This window comes from Callorhinus ursinus, unplaced genomic scaffold, assembly GCF_003265705.2.
Source record: "Callorhinus ursinus isolate GAN/ISIS: 27379988/994484 unplaced genomic scaffold, GSC_fseal_2.0 scaffold19, whole genome shotgun sequence".
Lineage (NCBI taxonomy): Eukaryota > Metazoa > Chordata > Mammalia > Carnivora > Otariidae > Callorhinus > Callorhinus ursinus.
This window is the reverse complement of record NW_027397081.1, coordinates 5,683,979-5,705,500: the sequence shown is the minus strand read 5'-3', so window position 1 is coordinate 5,705,500 and position 21,522 is coordinate 5,683,979. Positions and strand designations below refer to the sequence as shown.

Here is a 21,522-nt window from a genome sequence, read left to right as displayed (position 1 = left end):
TGAAAGCTTTTATATTACACTTTTATTTTGCAAGAAAATAAATTATACAACTTAAAAAATAAAATCCAAAAATTAAGCAGTTCATCAAAATATTTCAGCCTACTTCATACAGAAACTGCTACCATTTAGAACTGTACAGCATTATCACCTCAGTATGTAGTGGCACACATTCAAAATCGTATATACCATACGAAGGTTAAGTACAACTTAGGAACGCAAATTTGTTCAACACTCCAGACGACATATATGGTGTGGATGACAGGAAAGCTCTCATGTAATGTTGGTTTCACAAACATGACCTTGGAAGAGTTTGTAAGATAGCATCCCAGTCATTTACATGAAAATAGAAAAACCGGCTTGAGTTTAAGATAGCAAATCTTTCTGAAAAACTAGCAAATCTTCCACCCAAATTGAATGTTTAAAATTTGCCCTGTGAGCCGGGCTAATGACATCCTACTGCAAACAATGCAAAATACTTTGTAACTACTCCGGTCATATTTTGTATTAAATTTCAATAAAAAGTAAAAACAAGAAAGCTAACAGTTCATTTTTGGAAACTGTAACATTTACGCATAAAATAAGAGACTTAAATAAACAGGTTGACAATGCAGGGAACCCTCCAATAAATGTAAAAATTGGAAGACTTCATAATTTATTTCAACATCCTCATTAAATCAATGGAACACTAATGTCCTAATATTTATCGCATTGTAAGCATTAAAATCGTCTTCTACTTTGTAAGTTTTGCTTCATGTCTATTTACTCTGGCAATGAGGACAACAAAGGTTAACATTTTCCAGATGGCTCCAGCTTTACATTAGTGTTCACAGTTTAAATTAAGCTGTGGTGCGTCCCATTGCCCTACTCCTGGCAGCCTGGATTCTCCTCACCACCATGGCACCACTTTGAAGTGCAATCAAAGGAAACGGACTCAATAAAGGATACTAACTGTGATTCCGTACCTTTCGCTAATTGCTGGGAAGGTTTTAATCAGATTTTTTTTAAATTAGCAAATCTATTATCAAGACACATTTAAAGAAAACTTAACAATGGCATAGGCACCTCGTCAACTAAATTGTTTTCATTAACACCAAAAAGTAGTTGAACTTTTGTATACATAACAACAACAACAAAAAAGATGAAAACTGTTACGTCTACAGTATTTGCTGTTCAATTTCCCAAAATACAATTAGGACATAATTAGCTATTAAAAAATTTATAAAATTTAATAGAAAACTTGGCTATGGATTTAGAGTTACCCACTTTTGCATTAAATTTTCCTTTATAAATCAAAACATCATGGCTCTCATTCTTAAAATGACCAAAAAGATGAGAAATTCCAAACATGTTCTGAGAACAATTATGGTTTAAAGCAACAAATCTGAAACTTTAAAAAATGACCTGTAATTCTCCCTTCCACTGTTTTCCCTTGGGCATTCGAATACAGGAGAAGCAAATATGCCCAATCCTGAACTATTTGTTAAATGTAAGGGCCACAATTATTACAAATTATTGTTTTTAAATTTCAAATGTATCCATCGTCCACAGTCATCAATTTAGTTTAATTCTCCACAATGCACTCGGTCTAATAATGGACACATGCTGCCCCCAGAGCTAAATGTAAGATTTTAAATTAGAAACAAAATTCCAATTTCCTATGAGTTGCAGAACAGGCATGTGAATATACCCAGCGACACCCTCGATGTTTTGAATTTGCTCTCCTTCCTTTCAGCCGGCAGCTCACAACGCCTCTTGGGACTGGGGACAGATTCCATGGAACACTCCTGAAAGCACCTTGCACAACACTGTCTACCGTGCACCTTTCAAAGCTCAGCACTCCACTTCCTACTATTTCCCAAATCATAGGTTTAAAGTGTTACTTAGTATCAAACAAGATAGAAAAGCATTTGCGAAAAAGCTTGGAACGTGCAGCATAATGAATAAAAATCCACGTAGAGCCACTCTTCGCCGACTCTTTGCCAACGGGGAATACGCTTCTCTCTGCTAGGTTGCCGCGTCCTCAAGTCCTGAACTCTGTGTCACTCTGGGTATTCAGTCGCTGGCAACTAGTAAGTTGCTACTTTGGATTGACTGAGAGGAACAAGGTAAGTGTTGCCTTCTGAACATTTTAAAAACGTTTATTTTTAAAATATATAAATATATATGTACATATATTTGGCAAGTTTACTGCTCATATTAAGACTGCAACAATTTTGCTTATGCTCTTCAGGTCTTATGTTGTGGTTTTTCTCCTCCCCCAACGTAACAGACACTCCTTTTTAAAACAGAATGTCTTCCTTTCCAGAAACCTGAGGCTATAAATCCCTAATCATGAGACTTTAAAATTCCAAAATATTTCTATGCTGCAGATCAAGAAATAGTTACATAACTGAATTATATGAGAGTAGATTTCTGCCTTGTTTTTAATAAATTTGGAGATAACAAAATTTGGCATAATAAATATTAGGTATACAAACATTAAGTGTGTTAGTGAACACACTTAATATCTTTGTTTTGCTATTCTGACTCTGCAGCTGAAATGACCGACTTCTGTCCATACATTTTTTTTTAAACAATCAGAGCAACAACATAAGCTTCAGTTTTTCAAAACAAGCTCTCCAGCCATATAAAATTTCAAAACTCCTTATTTAAAACAAACATCTAAAGTAGCAGTCTCCTGCTCACAGAAAGCCAACGTCTGTACGCTGGAAAAATTTAATATCCTTTTCAGGTCACCATTAAATCCAGTTTCTACACTGAAGCGGGGTGTGAACAAATAGTGTTATACTATTAAGTACTTCTCTTCTCACCTACATCTGCCCTCCCCCAATGTTGTGCAGACCAGCTCCCTCTTTTGATCAAAAGAAACCAAGAGTGCTATTTCTAGTTTTAATTGCATTTAAAAAAAAAAAACAAAACATAACAGCATTATTCAGTGCACGAATATCTGAAGATCCTTCCTTGTGCAAGTACATTTTCGTAAGAAAGGAAAAAAAGAGAGGAGAAAAAAAAAAAGTAACAAGAACCCCGCCCTCACCCTTCCCGACTATTTCTTCTGGTGGATATAAATCAAATTTACTTTTACAAGTTCATCATGGGCTCTTCATGAATGCAAGTTTCTCCACAAAACAGCATGCTGTTACAGAGTGTGCAACATGAAGGGAATGCCATCATGCTAACTAATGTGATTGGCAAAATAGAGTTGTTTTGTCAGGTAAGGCAGAGATTTTAATATTTATGTAATCAAAGTCCAAATAAACCTTCCTCCAGCACAAACTGTTACAACTTTCTGCCCACGCACTCTGAAATTTGGGTTCTTAATGTTGTCCATGATATTCAAGATTATGCCATGTATATGAAAGTGTTGATGTCAGACTCGTCTCTTCGGATGTATTTGTGCTCTATTAGCCACTCTATTTGCTCTTTTATCATTTTCTTTTGTGGCAAAAACATGTTTTTCAAAATTTCTACTAATTCAGTCTGCAGCTGAGCATTACTAATTTTCTTTCTCATCTTCATTATTTGTATGATAGCTTCCTAAAAGAAAAACAAAAATTAAAGATCATTAATAGATTAAATTTTAAGTAAAACAAAACATGACTTTTTATGTATTTCATTCTCTTTCCAACATCCATCCAAAAGACTAATCACTAGATTAATCTTGAGACCAGCAGCTTTTACTTAATAAAAATACTTTTTTTCCACTCACTGTAAAAGAAAATCTGATTATAAAGATTTTGAAAAACAAGGAAAAACAAAATTACCCATAACCTCTCTGCAGAAAACCACACCTAATGTTTTGGGATACTTCCTTCCATTACTTTTTTCCACACTATGCACGTTTTAAAAATTTCTCTTACCTGCGAACACAATATGTATATAAACTGATATTAAGTATCAATGAAGATACAACAAACCCTTTACACACCCTGTTCCATCATAGGCAGAGATACTTCTTTGTGTAGAAGCACATGCCAGCTGGTGTCTAGTTTTAAAAATCAGTAATTACTACTCTTTATGTATTTATCAGAATAATATCTGCCATAAATATTATCAGTTTATTGATCTAATGAAATATTCTGACTTCCTACAGGAGTAAGCACTGTTCACCTAAGTCAATTTTATAAATATTTCCTTGATGATTTAATTACTATTAAGTTTGTAATAGGGATAATTCAAAATTAAATATTCTTTTCTCTTCTGTTTTTTTTTAAAGATTTTATTTGAGAGAGAGAGAGAGAGAGAGAGAGAGAGCATGAGTAGGGGGAGGGGCAGAAGGAGAGGGAGAAGCAGGCTTCCCGCTGCGGGGCTGGATCCCAGGACCCTGGGATCATGACCTGAGCGAAGGCAGACGCTTAATGAGTGAGCCACCCAGGCACCCCATCTCTTTTGCTTTTCCTGTAGGAGCTATCTCCTTAGCAAACCAAAGGCATCTGTCTGCCTTGGTGGAGATTAGAATTTGTTAAAGAAGAAATGTGAAAAGAGAAAATGAGAGATAATACTGGCTTTTCACATTCAAAGTGAAGTTTTGCTGCAAAGAGGTAACAGACTTGAGCACCAGGCACCGTTCCACAAGAGAAAAGACTCTTCCATATCCCCGGCAGACATGAGGATCCCTCCCCCGTCACGAGGAGGACAGTGAAGTCCTCCCATTCTCAGTGTATCCAGATGCCAGGCTCCCAATGACAGGGGCTTACGTCAAGGGTCCAGACAGAAAGAAGGAAGGGGGAAAGCCTTCAGGCATGTGAAAATCTCGGGAGCCAGGAGGGAGGACCAACTGTACGTGTCTCAAGCTTTGGCCGAGGTGAGGAAAGTGGCTGTGCTCGAGAGGTGATGAGGGGAACCGAGCATGGGGCGCTGGCCATGGTCTACACTTGCTAGCCGGCTGTCACTGGAAGACAGGCACGACAGGATGGGAAGAACACACACTCCCGACCCTCCTCCAGTCCCCACATGGCACAGGTGGGGTGCAGAGCTAACAAGACCCCCAGAGGCCTTTAGTTCCAGGCGAGAGTCATGCTGCAGCAGCAGGCGAGAGTGACAGGAGCACCTGCAGGCCAAGAGGCCACACGGGAGATGGGGCAGAGGTTCAGAGAGCTGCAGGGCTCCGAAAGCACAGAGGACAGGCGGTCAGAGCAGGGAAGAGCCCCTGTGTTCCTTACCAACTGCAAAAAGAATGAACCAGAGCTCAGCAGCAGCAGATAGCAACAGCAAGTCAGGCTCCCGCGGCTGACATGGAAAGCACCGCACAAAAAAAGCAAGAACCCAGGGCACTGTCACAAGGATAGGACGGTCCCTTCACTGTCACTACGAGGTCAAGTGAATTCCTCTCGCCCTCGATCCTTCCAGATGCCATCTGTGAAACAGCACAGAGTGGGGCCGACTGGAGGAAGTTCGGGAGAAATGAGAAAGGCTGAGCACTACCTACCTAAAGGGACAGCCTGGATTACTGGACTGTACATAATTAGCCATGAGTTTAAGACAAAGCAAAAAAACTTCATTTTCTCTGCATGTCCTATAGAATGGCTATACCTGCTCAACTCAAATCCATCTGGAACTTATCCTGGTGTAGCCAGAAACTGGGACTATACCCTGATTTTTCCCCCAAAAGTGAAACTCTCCCAAATCTTTTCCTGAATTCCCTTGTCATGGCTCATGGAAATTCTTTCCTTTATTCCAAAGTTCATCTATATTTATAGAGTAGGTTCAGTTCTGAGCTATTTTCCTCAACCAATCTGCCTGTTACACTGTTTTATTTCGTAGATATTTTAGTAAGTGTTCACAGTTGGAAAGGCAAGTTCCACCAACACCTTTTTTTTTTAAGGATCTCAAACACTCTCATTTATTCTTTCTCATAAAACTGAGCATCAATTTGTAAAATTCCCAAAATATGCCCAGTCGAATTTTTACATGGGAAAAATCGACTTCCTAAGTAATTCAGCCTTATCACTGAAGAACGTGGTTACTGCATGCTAAGCAAAAGCAGCTAGACAGAACAAGTACGTTCACTGTCTGATTCTATTTCCATGAAGACTCAGAACAGGCAAAACTAGGCAACGGTGAGAGGGAGTCCAGTGGGTCGGAGGGGGCCTGGCTGGACTGACAGAAACCTTTTGTATCTTAACTGAGGTGATGCTCACACAGGTACGTACACTTATCAAAACTCATGGACCACCCGTGAAATGTGCATTCTACATGTAAATTACACCTCAATAAAAATTTTAGCAAGAGAAAAAGAGCAATATCTTTCTATTTATTCAAATCTTTTGACTCTCAGTAAAGGACCATGAATTCTTTTTTTTTTTTTTTTAAGATTTTATTTATTTGACAGAGAGAGACACAGCGGGAGAGGGAACACAAGCAGGGGGAGTGGGAGAGGGAGAAGCAGGCTTCCCGCGGAGCAGGGAGCCCGATGCAGGGCTCGATCCCAGGACCCCGGGATCATGACCTGAGCCGAAGGCAGACGCTTAACGACTGAGCCACCCCGGCGCCCCAAGGACCATGAATTCTTTTTAAAGAAGTGCCTATGAATTCTATGGTTTCTTCTTTTATTTTTCCTTTACTTTTTTTTTAAAGATTTTATTTAACTTATTTGAGAGACAGAGTGCACACAAGTGGGGGGAGGGGCAGAGACAGAGAATCTCAAGCAGACTCCCTGCTGAACGAGGAGTCCAGCGTGGGGCTCCATCTTACGACCCAGGTATCATGACCAGAGCCGAAATCAAGAGTTGGATGCTCAACCAACTGAGCTACCCAAGTACCCCTTCTCTCTTAAGTTTTTCAAAATTACTGCTAACTAGAAAAGCAACTGATTTTTATTCATCTTTTCCCTGCTCCTTTATCATACTATATGGTCTAGAAGTGATGAAATATCTTAATCTTTTCCTCTTATTTGTTTCATATTTTCTTGAATTGGTCAGCAGTTTCAAATAATATTAAATAAAAACAGCAAAAGTGGGATAACTTGGTTCTAATAATACTTTTTTTTAAGGTTTTTATTTATTTGTCAAAAATAGAGAGTGAGTGAGCACAAGTGGGGTGGGGGGGCAAGGCAGAAGGAGAAGCAGGCTCCCCGCTGAGTAAGGAGCCCAACGTGGGACTCAATCCCAGGACCCTCAGATCATGACCTGAGCCAAAGGCAGACGCTTAACTGACTGAGCCACCCAGGTGCCCCTAATAAGAATATTTCTAAAGGTAAAATGGTCACACATCAGTTTGCAGTATAAGTATTCTTTATCGTGTTCAGAAGGGACCACAATCCTAGCTTTAAACTGTTTTTGAAAGAAGAGGCACCTGGCTGGCTCAGTCAGAAGCACATGAGATTCTTGATCTTTGGGGTCTTGAGAGCAAGCCTCACATTGGGTGCGGAGATTGCTAAAAATAAATAAATAAATCAAACTTAAAAAAAAAGTTTTTAAAAGTGTTCCCGAATTTCATATTACAATGGAATTATAAGTCTGAAAATTAAGTAAGAGTTTAAATACTTCAATCCTAGAATTATAACTTATTGTGGACACACATTAAGTCAGTTGTGATCAAAGGGAGACATAACTTAAAACCAAGGTTTTGCTCAGGGGCCCCTGGGTGGCTCAGTTGGTTAAGTGTCTGCCTTCAGCTCAGGTCGTGACCCGAGGGTCCTGGGATCGAGCCCCACATCAGGCTCCTTGCTCAGTGGGGAGCCTGCTTCTCCCTCTCGCTCTACCTGCTGTTCCCCCTGCTTGTGCTCTCAAATAAATAAAGAAAATATTTAAAAAAAAAAACAAACACCAAGGTTTTGCTCAACCAGCAGAATCTACGAGAGGCCATCAAGACATACAGACATCTCTTTCAGCAACTAAGAGAATGCCAGCAATGCCATTTTTAAATTCCAGTAAAATGAAAATTAGCTCTTCATTACAGTTTGAATACCTACATGCTTTTAAATTAAAAAAAAAAATGAAGATTAAAAAAATGAAATTTTTTTCAAAGTACAGACATCCTGCCTTATACACACCTGGGTTCTAAGTATCCTTAGCTGAACTATTCCTTCATTCTCTTCTTCCCTCATCCTTTCTGTAGTGAGCTGCAGGCGTCCAATCAAGTTGATTTTACCCCTTTTCTGAACTTTTGCATTTTTTCTATAAAAAACATTGAATCAAATATTTTACAGCTGAAGGCCTTTTGACATCATACTACAGCAATAATATCCGAGAAAAAAGATTAAGAAATATTCTGAAGATTACTCTCCAGAACTGTTTAAAGGAAAAGTAACAAATAATCAACATACAGCTTTATTTAAAATGAATCATGATTTCCCCAAAACACAACAAAAGCTCAGTTAATAATGTATGGGTGACAACATTCCCTGTAATAACAGAGCTAATATAATTTATACTACCATGAAAGTGCTTAGATCGTCGGAAGATACATGGGCTGCTATTCAGCATTATCATCTAAATGGATCTTAGGGGAAAAATGCTTTGTGTGAATAAAGCTTCTTTAGAGTTCAACAGATGTTTAAAGATGAAAAGCAATATAATCACACACCAAAATGTATCCTTGACAAATAAGAAGTAAGCATCTCCACTTCATTACTATGTTTAAGAAACAACTAAATGGCGTACCCCTAGAGTGATGTTTTAAATATAACGTAAGGAAAATAATTATTGTGCTAACAATAAATTAACACCAAACTTCCAACAAGGTATTTTTACATCAACCACCGTCGACCTTACATTAAGCTGAATTCCTGGTTCACTGAGAAGAGAGTGCCTTCTGTAAAGTCTTTGGGTGAGCTGACTTGAGGTTCGTACAGTAAAACCTGCCGCTTGAGCTTTGGGAAAGCTACTAAAGACTACGAAGAATAAAGAGAAAACAATTAACATCGATCAATGGTACGGAATACTAAGATCAATTCTCCAACATGACTAAAAGAGGGGAGAACAAATTATAAGCACAAAATCACAATTCAACTTTTATATGATACCTCGATGACTTTAACAATGTAAATGTAGAAACTGAGAAAAGAACGAGGAGAAAGAGTTGGTTGTGAGGAAGGAAGCAATAAATGATCTCTTTACAGTAAGACACGAGACCAGAGCAACTGGTCATAGGCGATCACAGCAAAAGCAACTTGCCAGTTACACACCAGCTATTTCCCTCTAGACAATTATTATTCTGGAACTTTCAAGAGGTCTGTGGAGTAGGAGTAAAATGTAGCTATGAGCAGGAGACTAACAAGTACATTTTGCAGGCCCTCAAAAAGACCAAAGTTTTCTAATTCTTACATTTTTGGTCATCATAAAAATCTCTGAACACATTCTCAGCGTGAAATCTGTGGTCACACTCCTCACAGATAACGTTTAAACACCAACTCAAACTTTCATTTTTTTTTTCCTTTCTCGTCTTTCACCATCTTTGTAACTTGCTTATTTTCAATGTCTTTTTTACCATGAATACCTCATCTGTGCATTAATACCTCATTAGTGTATTTTTTCTTGATTAAAGGTCATTTTCAGAGTGTTTTGAATTCATAAATTTATTGTAAGCAAGCCATCAATATTTCCTGCTTGTGACTGGATACAACTTTAAAAACAAAAAAACATAAAACAAACCCATAAAGTCCTTCTAAGCTCAGCATCAGGGAGTTCAGTTGCAAGTTTTAGATTTTCAAAGCTGATTTTCTCTCTGGGTCTTTGGTTCCATGCAAACAACACAGCCAGCTGAAACGTCGTTACCTCCAAATCATACTGACCTACTTCATTCTTAAATGTTATCTATAACAGACAAAATAACATAAAGATGAGATTCTCTTCAGGATGATTACCATCTCTCTCCTACACTCTTTCTTCCATGAGATTAAACACGGAAAAGACTGCCAGCCGTCTCCCAATAGCCACTCTTCCTTTCTTACATGGTAATCACAATTTGAGCACAACTTCATGACTGCCCAGAATAAAGGCTCAAATCCCAGCTCTCCCTGGGGCAAAATGTGGTCATGTGACCAGTTCTGCCCAATGGGATATGAGTGGAAATGATGGGGCAACTTCTAGAAGTTACTCCGGAAGTAACGTATACTCTCATCTTTCCCTTCCTGTTGGGCTGGAGGACAGGCACATTGTGGATCATACTGCATTTGCAGACAAGAGCGACATCTTAAGTGTGCTGACACAACCAGAAGCCCTTGTCCCTACAACTCCATGGACTGGATCCCCTAGAGCTGCCCAAACTTGCACATGTGAGACAAACAAAGATCTTTCTTGAGTCCTGGTACTTTCAGTCAAACCAATATCGGAACTAATACACCATCTACTTACAATTCCATTTGACATGAGATGATGCCAATGTAATTTTCTACCACTATGATTTTTTTTGTAGAATTCTTCTACTTCAGGTATCAAATCCTCCAGTTCAGTAGGAAGTGAGACAAAGACTTTCTCAGAGCTCCTTGACCAGGCACCAGCATTTAGAATTTTTATATTAACTGAATCAGCTATAGGCAAGAATATCAGAAAATATGAAATAAATAATCTTGAAAATGTGTAAAATTAAAAAGAAATATATATGTATACTGGGTGAGCATTGGTGAAAAATAAACAAAACCCTAAAGATTTTGTTAAAAGTATCCTTTAAAAAAAAAAAGAAGGATTAGAGGGATGCATGGCCGGCTCAGTCGGGGGTGGGGAGCATGCGACTCTTGATCTCAGGGTCATGAGTTCAAACCCCATACTGGCTGTAGAGATTATACTTAAAAATAAAACTTATAAAGAAAAATAGGCGGGGGGGGCGGTGTGTGCCAGGGTGGCTCAGTTGGCGAAGCATCTTGCCTTCTGCTCAGGCTCCCTGCTCAGTGGGGAGTCTGCTTCTCCCTCTCCCTCTGCCCCCCGCCCCCGCTCATGCTCTTTCTCTTTCTCTCTGTCTCAAATAAAGAAAGGGGGGCGATGCCTGGGTGGCTCAGTCGGTTAAGCATCCAACTCTCAGCTCAGGTCTTGATCTCAGGGTTGTGGGTTCAAGCCCCCTGTTGGGCTCCATGCTGGGTGTGGAGCCTACTTATAATCAATCAATCAATCAATAAAATCAATCTTAAAATAAAAAATAAGTCTCTTCATGTGACTGGATCTGAAACATGTAAAGCTCAGGCAGTGAACTGTGGCTATTTTGAAAAAATAAAAAATAGGGGTGCCTAAGTGGTAGAGCCGGTTGAGCATCCAACTCATGGTTTCAGCTCAGGTCAAGATCTCAGGGTCATGAAACTGAGCCCTGTGTTGGTTGGGCTCTGCGCTCAGCACAGAGTTGGCCTGAGATTCTCTCTCCCTTCCCTCTGCCCTTCTTGCTCATATTCTCTCTCTTTCTCAAATAAATAATCTTTAAAAAATAAATAAAAAATAATTTAAAAATACATACATACATAAAAATAAGGATTAGCAAATCTAAATTCTGTTAAATTCTGTTTTGCTGGATGTCTTCAAGGAATGTGGACTTTGTAACATCTTTGTATCTGTTACTGTTAGGGTTCATTTTTAATATACTGGAAAACAAAAATATTCTCTTTAAAAAGGTGTGTATATATATATACATATAAATGTGTGTACACACACACACACACACACACACACACGTAATTATAAAATAATACCTGGTAAAGCCAATTTATTATTTTTGTGCATTTCCTTAAAAGCTTGGTTCAAATCTTCAGATACTTTTATGTCCTGAAACATTCTAGCAAGCTTGTTTACATAATCTGCTGGCATACCAACTTCCTATGAAAGGCAAAGACAAAAGAGGTAACAAACAATAATATATTATCTGATATACTATTAGGAAAAACTTTTAATGGAAAACTAAGTCCTGGATGCTTTAATATAAAATCATTCCCCTCTTATTTATTAGAATACTTATATTGTAATACCTATTAAATTTGATTCTTAAAAACTAAATGAGAGAGTACAGGTCACCGAGGCTTTCTCTGCATGATTCCAATATACATGAATCAGTCGCCACAGTATAGTTCAGTAACACCAGTCCCTCAACAACCCAAGTCAACTCTCAGTTATCACCATATATTAAATGTGAGGAATGCATAAAGTACAAAATTTACTTCTCATCATGACCAATCACAACACTTTTTTTCAAAATCTGTTAGTCATCTGTTAATCCAGTTTACCCACAGAAAGCAAAGCATACAGTTTTGTTGCATCCTTGCCTTCCAGGGAGAAATCCACTTGACATTTTATAAAAATGGATAATCAAGAGAGCTAAGTGGGCAATGACAATGACAAAAGCATACCACAGAAATAAAAATAAAGCTGGAAATGAAAATAATCTAATAGAACATAAATAGCATTCTAGAAGAGCTGACTGAGGTCAACTTGCCAACGCTGAAGACTCTAAATATACAAGCATAGGAACGTAAGGTAAATTATCTTAAGGTAAATTTACTGAAGGTAAATTATCAACTTAAGTGAGAAAGGAGTAGTAACAAACAACAACAACAACAAAAACAAGACACCCCAGGAGAAGTGACACCAGCAAAAACTTTCACAACACTGAGAGCCCAAAAAACCACAGGCTGGAAGATGACCCAAACTTACAGGGAGTCTAACAACTCTTCAAGGCACACAGAAGATGCTCATGCCATATTCTAAGTCACACGACAAGAAGGCCTGGGCTGGTCAAACTACTCTTCACTTACAGGACAGCCTTCCTGAGATACAACTCATCCACCAGAACACTCACTCTTTCAGAGTGTACAATTAAGTAGGTTTTAGTGTATTTACAGGGTCTCTGTGGATTTGGCCACTGTGGACATTTTGTTTTAGTGGAATCTCATACTACATGGTCTTTTGTAACTGAATTCTTTCACTAAGCAGCGTTTTCCAAGTTCACTCATGTTGTAGTGTGTGTCAGTACTGCTTTTCTCCTGACTGCTAAGTATCATCCCATTGTATGATTAAACCACGTTTGGTTTATCCCTTATCAGCTGAATGACATTTTGGGTTGTTTCCACTTTGTGGCTCTTATTAATAATGCAGTTTTGAACATTCACAAACAAGGTTCTTGTGTGGTCATATGCTTTCATATCTCTTGAGCAGAATTACTTAGGAGGAGAATTGCTGGGCTGACTCTATGTCTAACTTCTAAGAATGGCCCAACAGTTTTCCCCGGTGGCTGCACTGATTTATAGTCTCATCAGCTGCACATGAGGTTCCAATTTCTCCTCTTCCTTGCCAAGACTTGTTGTTTTCTTTTTAATTTTAGCTACCATAGTGGGAATAAAGGAGAGTGGGAGGAAGGCCGGAGTAATGACTAATGATGTCCAACATCTTTGAAACATGCATTAGCCATGTGAGTATCTTCTGGGAAGAAACGTCTATTTTAATTCTTTGCCCATTTGTAACTTAGCTGTCTTTTTACTGTGGAGTTGTAAGAGTTCTGTATGTATTCTAAATACAATATTGGACATATGAATTGCAAATATTTTCCTAACTAATCTTAGGTTTTTACAGAAAAATAGTACTTTAGTTCTAAAAGTTTCCTATGTTTTAAATTATAGTGTACTAAATACATACTCATTTTACAAATTTTTTTCCTATGTAAGATAGAGTTTTTAATGTTTTAACAGAAATTTCTCAGAGTTACAAAATAATTTTTCCCACTGATTGTTAACATTAAGATCATTTTGCACACTGTCAGTTTGCAGAGTAATTTTACTATCCTACAGTATCATGCAAAGCAGGGCAATCTATAAATGTATATTGTGAAATATATATATATAAATGAAGGAGATATATATAAAAGACATATAACTATATATAATATATAATCTTATATAACACAATATGTATCTTAACACCATATATATACATAAAAGACATTCATTTTAGTATAACTCAAATTCCATTTAAGTGAACTGGCAGGAACAGATTTAAAATACTTTGATATGAGAATTTAATCATAATTAAATTAGCACTGATTACCCTAAGTAAGCCATCATCTTTTATGTATTGGTTCTTTTAGCTTTATATAGAAGTCTTTATTTACAAACATCCCTACAGTTAAGTATTTAGTACTGAAAACACCTTAAAAATGCAATGATTTGTCCCACAGCCCATTTAATAAGGTCAATTCAAATGAAAGTGGAAATACAAAAGTGCAAAACATCAGAAGCAAACCAAGAGCAAAAGTGTCTCACTAAAGTCTTGATTAAGAAAATATATTATATATCACTTTATTTTATATCACTGATGCCATTCTCTTATAAATCATCCCCTACTTCTTTGACACTAACATCACCAAAATGTATTACTTAATAAGCAGACATAAGAACTATGTGTTATATTAAAAAAATATATATTAAAAAATTTACTTACTCTTAGCCACTCTACCATATTCTCTTCAATTTCACTATCAGCAGAGATGTCTAATATAAGACGTCGTGTCAAATGAGCTTTGTGGTATCTCATAAAAACGTCTTTATTTTGTACGTATTTAAGTACCAATAGCTGTACAAAAAACAAAGTTACTTTCAATTCATGTATATTCTTAGCCAACTCTCTCATTGAGACCTTTCCATACTCCAACATCAAAATCCAGAAATTTATATATACATATATAGATAGAAGCCTACTGAATCACCCATCTCTGAAAAATGACCAGTCCCCATACCCTACACTTTACTACTTTAAAAGCTAGCAAATTTGAGACTGTAATCAAATAACCTTTTAGTTCCTATAAACATCAATTTTTCAGATTTAATAAATAATAAAATTTTAGATGAAAATTAAGGGTTTTTCCCCAAATTTCTCTTCTATATAGCCTTTTCACTTTGATCTGACACTAATCTTCTAAGTCTTTTTGTCTATATTTTCTATCTTTACTTCTTATTTTTTTTTCTTCTTTGTATTCCTGGGCTTATAGCAAATTACACTAACAGCCAGGAGACAAAAATGAAAGCAACGAACTCTTACCTACATTCACTCATTTCTAGTTATCTATTTTGAGCTCTCACAAAAAGAGAGAAGTGACAAACCCCCAGTCTCTCTACTGTCATTCCAAACACCATCAGCGGCATTTCCCTTTTCTTTGTCCTTTAATAGGAGCTAGCATTGAATTCCTTTAAAACAATCAGGAAGGGGAAGAATTAAATACTATTTCCCTTTTCTAGAAGCTACAGAATAAAAATTCCCAGGAAGAGAAATAACTGCCCTACAGAGATCTTATACTGTAAGATTTCACAACATTAGCTGCTATCACACAAAGTCTAATAAGCACAACACAAATTCAAACTAAGGTAATTAAAATTTTTGAAATTTAAAAAAATATATACCACTTCTTTAAGCTTTGCTTCAATCTCTTCAGAGGTTAGTTTTTTGCTTAACGGTGTTTTTCTTAGCAACATGTCACAGTAATTGGCAAGCAGCTCAGGGCATTTTGATTCAGGCTGAGTTTTTAATCCCACCCTAAAAAACAAATTAAAAGCAGTTGATAAAAAGTGAATGATATCTGCAAATATTTTTTCTAAAGCCAATTTTTCACAAACTTCTTAGGTTGTATAAACCCAGTGATCAGGGCTGAGACTAGGATGAGCATAAATGAACAACAAGGGTGCATAATTTAAGGAGGCACTTACTCTTAAGTTCCCACAGGTGCACCTGCAGGATGCCGAGAGGAAACCTACATATATTTTGTACCCTGGGTGCTGCCCTGCCCTGCCTCTAGTGGTGGCCTTGTCAATGATCTTTAAAAATTTTTATTCAGGTACTAACTTGCTAAATACTTTTGAACAAATTGTGTAAATCCTTGCATATTTTATAAGTTAACATTTAGAACTTTTTGTTATTAATATGTCAGGAAAAAAACTGTTCTTTGGAATGTATCCAACGTAACCTAAACTCCACAGTTATGTGATACCTACCATCAACCTTTTTAGAAAACTAAACAAACTTTTCTTTTCTTTTTTAAAGATTTTATTTATTTGACAGAGAGAGCACAAGCAGGGGGAGCAGCAGGCAGAGGGAGAGGGGAAGCAGGCTTCCCGCTGAGCAGGGAGCCCAATGCAGGACTCGAACCCAGGACTCTGGGATCATGACCTGAACCGAAGACAGATGCTCAACCGACTGAGTCACCCAGGCGCCCCTAAACAAACTTTTCTGAAACAATGAAGAACTTGCATCTCTATTTTACTTTGCTAACAAAATTTAAAAACCAATGTATTATATTTTTATGCTTGAAAGTCTTGCGTTTTTTCTTTTTTTTTATAAGATTTTATTTATTCATGAGACAGAGAGAGAGAGAGAGAGGCAGAGGGAGAAGCTGGCTCCCAAGGAGCAGGGAGCCCGATGCGGGACTCAATCCCAGGACCCTGGGATCATGACCTGAGCCGAAAGCAGACACTCAACCATCTGAGCCACCCAGGCGCCCTTGCATTTATTCTTTATCTGGCTTCTCTAAATTATAATTGTAAATAAATTAAAATTCAACATTTTAAATTTTGTGTACATAAAGGCGCCCTTGCATTTATTCTTTATCTGGCTTCTCTAAATTATAATTGTAAATAAATTAAAATTCAACATTTTAAATTTTGTGTACATAAAATTCAAGTGTTATTTTCCCAGAATTGAGTTATTCAAATTATTTTAAGTACATAACTTATCAAAACAAAATAATTATGTTGTGTCTGTGTATATAAAACATACATAATATCTTAATGAGGTAGATGAAACTTTTTTCCCTCCTACTTAACGAATCCAGAAATTACAATCAATTTTATTTCTACTTTTTATTTTTATAACTGTATGTCTGTCCTGAAAAATCTTATTCACATAAGTAGATGGGACTGGAAGAAGTTTTTCTGATGTTATGCCACTCGTTGAGAACCTCCTGAGTTATTTGCTTAAAAAATACATACAGATCTAACAAAAAAGGTTATTTTTAGTAATGCATCAAATTAGCCATCAATTGTGTGTAAAGCCAAGAATTGGAAACCACATGACTTGCAAAAGGATCTGACATCTAGTTATCAGAAATTCATTTTCTGTACATCAATCCCAATGTTTCAAAATATTCCTTTCTTATGCAACTTGGAGGCTTTTTCTGTCTCAAGGCAACACACCGCAGTAACAAGAGAGAGAGGCACGCCTTTCTCTGGAAAGCAGGGAAGATTAACTGTGGGAAGAAGTGGAAAGGGCAAATTATAAGGTAATTCCAGCAGAGGGCTCCAGCGTAGAGGAGAGCAGATGGGGAAGGAGAGGCCCAAGAGCTGATTTCCAGCGTCCACACTGGCGGACTCCGGAAAGGTTTCTCTGCAACCAGAAGACCACTAACTTACTTCCCCAGAATTCCTCTATTTCTTCCCATCTATTCACGCTGACAATGCCTGGCTCCTGCAGGAACAGATGCCCTGACTGCAGTGGTCTACCCGTCTCCCTCCCTCCAATGTGCCTCCTGAGAAGACAGGGGTCAGCTTTTCAGTGTCGCTCCTGTGAAGGCCGAGTGTCATTTCCCTTCCGGGGGCTGTTTCAGAGCTTGTTTGTTTGTTTTCAGTTTTTAGCTGTTTCACTGTGACATACTTAGGAATGGTTTAATCTGCATTTATCCTGCTTGGGATTCAAAGAGATGCTGGAATCTAAGAGTTGGCATCTTGTATCCATTTTGTAAATTTCTGGTCAATGGCTCTTCAAATATTGCTTATGTCCCCCTTTTCTGTTCTCTATAATTCCAATTACATATTGCTATAGATATTTTACCTTTCCTCAGGTAACAATTTCCACCTATTTGTCCATTAATATAAATTATTTATTACTTATCTATTTAAGCTTATTATTACTAAGATATAATTCATATACCATGCAGTTCATCCATTTAAAGTACACAATTCAGTGTTTTTTAAGTATATCTACAAACTTGTACAACCATCAGCATAATGAAATTTAAAAAAAAATTTTTAGAGATTTTTTTTTTTTTTTTTTTTTTTTTGGTCATAAAGAGAGAGAGTGAGTGAGCTTGCACAAGCAGGGAGGGAGGCAGCGGGAGAAGCAGGCTCCCCGTCGAGCAGGGTGCCAAAGCGGGGCTCAATCCCAGGACCCTGGGATCATGACCGAAGCCAAAGGCAGACGCTCAACCGACTGAGCCACCCAGGCGCCCTAGAATAATGAAATTTTAAAATATTTTAATTAACCCCAGAAGAAACCCCATACACATTAGCAGTCACTCTCCAGCTATCTCTCCCTCCCAGCCCCTGGCTACAAGTCATCTACCTTCTGTCTTTATGGATTTCCTTATTCTGATCATCTCAATAAAGGGAACCATACAATATGTGGTCTTTTGTGACTGACTTCTTTTACTTAGCATAGTGTTCTTAAGATTCATCCTCATCATAACATATACTGGTAGTTCATTTCTTTAAAAAAAGATTTGCCTTTTTATTGTGGTAAAAAGATTTACCATTTTAACTTTACAATTTAGGGGCATCAAGTACATTCACAATGGTCTGCAAATATGACCACTATCTGTATGCAGAACTCTTTCACTGTCCTAAACAGAAACCCTACACCCATTAAACAATAACTTCCTACTCTCCCCACCCCCAGCCCGTTAATGTCTATTTTATTTTTTTTCAATGAATTTGCCTATCCTAGAAACCTCATATAAGAGAATGATAGAAAATGTGTCCTTTTGTGTGTAGCTGATTTCACTTAGCATATTCTTAGGGTTTCATTCATGTTGTAGCATGTACCAATTTCATTCCATTTTATGGCTGGATAATATTGCATTGCACAGATATACCACATTTTGCTTATCCATGCATCAGACAATGGGCACTTGGGTTGTTTCCTTTTGGGGAAGGCTATTTAGAATAAAGCTGCTACAAACATTCATGTACAAATTTTTGAGACGGTGTATGTTTTTTTTCTCTTGGGTATATACCCAGTAGTGGAACTGTGGGTTACATGGTTAATTCTATATTTAACTTCTTGAGGAACTATCAAACTATTTTCAAAGTAGCTGCATATATACATCCATATATGGATGAAACATATATGAACCCACTCTCTCCACATCCCCACCAACACTTGTTACTGTCTTTTCAATTTTAGCCATTCGAGTGGGTGTGAGTGGTATATCACTGTGGTTAAGCTATTGATCTTAATTATTTTAAAGTCCTTATCTGCCAACTCCAATATTGGGATCATCTGAGCGTCTGTTTCTAAAATGGTTTTTCTCTTAATTCATCATAAGTATCTCTGCCTTCACAAGCCTGGTAATGTCACAGTGACTATTGGGCACTACATATAAAAGCATCACAGAGGCACCAGATGATGTCATCTTCCATTAAGATGGAAGTGGGTTCCCGCTCTATTCTGCTATGGAGAAGGCCAATCACTTTAATCCAATCAGGGGCTGGGTTGCAGTTTTGTTAAGAAACAGTCCACGTCTGGTACAATCAGCCATTTTTCACAGAGCCCTAATTTCTTTCAGTAGACAATAATATTTCGTGGACTAGATCTGGTGCTAGTTGTGTTCATTGCTTTTGGCGTGTCACTGCTGCTAGGCCCTCTCAGTGGACAAACTTAGAGATACACATACTCATTTACAACTATAGTGTCTGGCCTTGTTTCTTGTGGATGTATTTCTCATCCTAATGAGGCTCTAATATAAGTCTGACAACTGAGAATGAACAAGGTCCTTGAAAAACACACCTGACCACAACTAAAACTAGGTTAACTAAGAAATCTAAAGAGGCTGAACTTGGGATCAACATCTGCGCATAAAGAAAACCCCAGGCCCAGATGGTTTTACTTATGAATTCTATCAAACATGTAAGGAAGAAGTAATACCAATTACACTAATTCTTTTAGAACGTACAAAAGGAGGAAGTAACTCACAATCCTTCTTAAAAAGCCAGCATAATCGTCATACCAGAAAAAAACAAAGACATGACTAAAATGAAAATTATACAGGGCACAAAGACCAGAAAAGAAAGAGGTAAAATCCTTCATGAATATAAATTAAAAAAATCTAACCAACATTATTAGCAAACTGAATGCAGGACTATATAAAAAGAATAACACACATCATAACGAAGTAGAATTTATCCTAGGAATTCAACCCTGGTTAAATGTTTTTTAAAAAACCAAATACCACATCAGAAGAATACGGAGGAAAAACCTTATGATCATTTCAACCCAGAAAAAGCATTTAATAAAAGTCAACACCCATTCATTATCGAAACTTTTAACAAGCTAGAAATAAAAACAATCTGATTAAGGGCATATATGAAAAACCCTCAGCTAACTTTGTACTTAGTGATAAAATATTAAAGGTTCCCCCCCAAGCCTGACAAAAAGGACAGGGCTGCCCACTTTAACAACTTCTATTCAACAATGTACTTATGATCCTAACCAGTGTAGCAAGGCAAGAAAAAGAAATAAGTGGTATAAAGATCAGAAAGAAGTAAAACTGTCTGTATTCACAGATTACATGATTATTTACATAGAAAACTCTTAAGAAATCTATAAAACTACTAGAACTAATACTTTTGACAAGGTAACAGGATATAAAATCAGTATACAAAAATCAACTGCATTTCTACATACTAACAAAATACTGGAACATCAAAAGCGTTCATGGAAAAATAGAACAAAATTAAACTACTCAACTGACTACAGAATACTACTACTCAACTTAGTACAGAACTGTATTAATTAGGACTATGTGGTAATGGCCTAAGGATACCCAAATAAATCAATGGAATAAAACAGAGAGTCCAGAAATACACACATATTTTTAAGTCACTTGATTTTTTACAAAAGGCACCGAAGCAATGCAGTGGGGATGGTAAGTATTTCCAACAAAGGATAATGAAACCACTTGCTATCCATATGGAAAAGGAAAAAAAATCATTAAATTTAACTCCCTACTTACACTATAAATAATAATTATTTTAAGATGGATCTTAGAACTAAATGTGAAATCTAAAATTATAAAGCTTACAGAAGAAACAAAAAAGATTATCTTTGTGTCATGGGGTAGAAAAAGACAAAGGTTTTCTAGACAAAACACAAAAAAGCAAAAACCATAAAAGAAAAGCATGTATCTCCCAAAGAGTCTATATATAGAATATCTAAGAACTTTTACAGGTCCCTAATTAAAAAAGGAATAATGCAGTAGGAAAAAAAAGACAGGCAAAAAAATGGAATACTTTATAAAGCAAAATATAAGAAGGCCAAATAGTATAAGAAAAAGGGCTCAACAGCCATAGTCATGAGTGAAATGGAATTACAACCATAACGAGATAATCACTACACACATCTAGAATGACTAAAATTAAACTGACAACACTAAACATTGTTAAAAATGAGGATCAACTGGTACTCCCTTGTTTTACTGGTGGGAGGGTAATGCAGTACAAACACTTGGGAAAACAAACCACTGTGCTTTGCAAAAACATGGATGAATCTCAAAAACACTGTGCTGCACTGAAAGTTTACACACAAAAGTACATATCGTATGATTCCATTTATATAAAGTCCTAGATCAGGCAAA

At 37.1% G+C, this 21,522-nt stretch overlaps 1 protein-coding gene across 1 annotated transcript in view; it reads right to left on the bottom strand.

Annotated features, from left to right (window-relative positions):
- Positions 1–21,522, bottom strand: part of CUL5 (cullin 5) — a 103,743-nt gene continuing 82,221 nt past the window's right edge. The window contains exons 9-16 of the mRNA XM_073904055.1: positions 15,305–15,437; positions 14,349–14,480; positions 11,615–11,738; positions 10,296–10,471; positions 9,594–9,755; positions 8,715–8,833; positions 7,994–8,117; positions 1–3,537 (exon numbers count right to left, since the gene is read on the bottom strand). Of these exons, the coding sequence (XP_073760156.1) occupies positions 3,343–3,537; positions 7,994–8,117; positions 8,715–8,833; positions 9,594–9,755; positions 10,296–10,471; positions 11,615–11,738; positions 14,349–14,480; positions 15,305–15,437 (1,165 nt within the window). The 3' untranslated portion in view covers positions 1–3,342. The remainder of the gene's footprint in view (positions 3,538–7,993; positions 8,118–8,714; positions 8,834–9,593; positions 9,756–10,295; positions 10,472–11,614; positions 11,739–14,348; positions 14,481–15,304; positions 15,438–21,522) is intronic.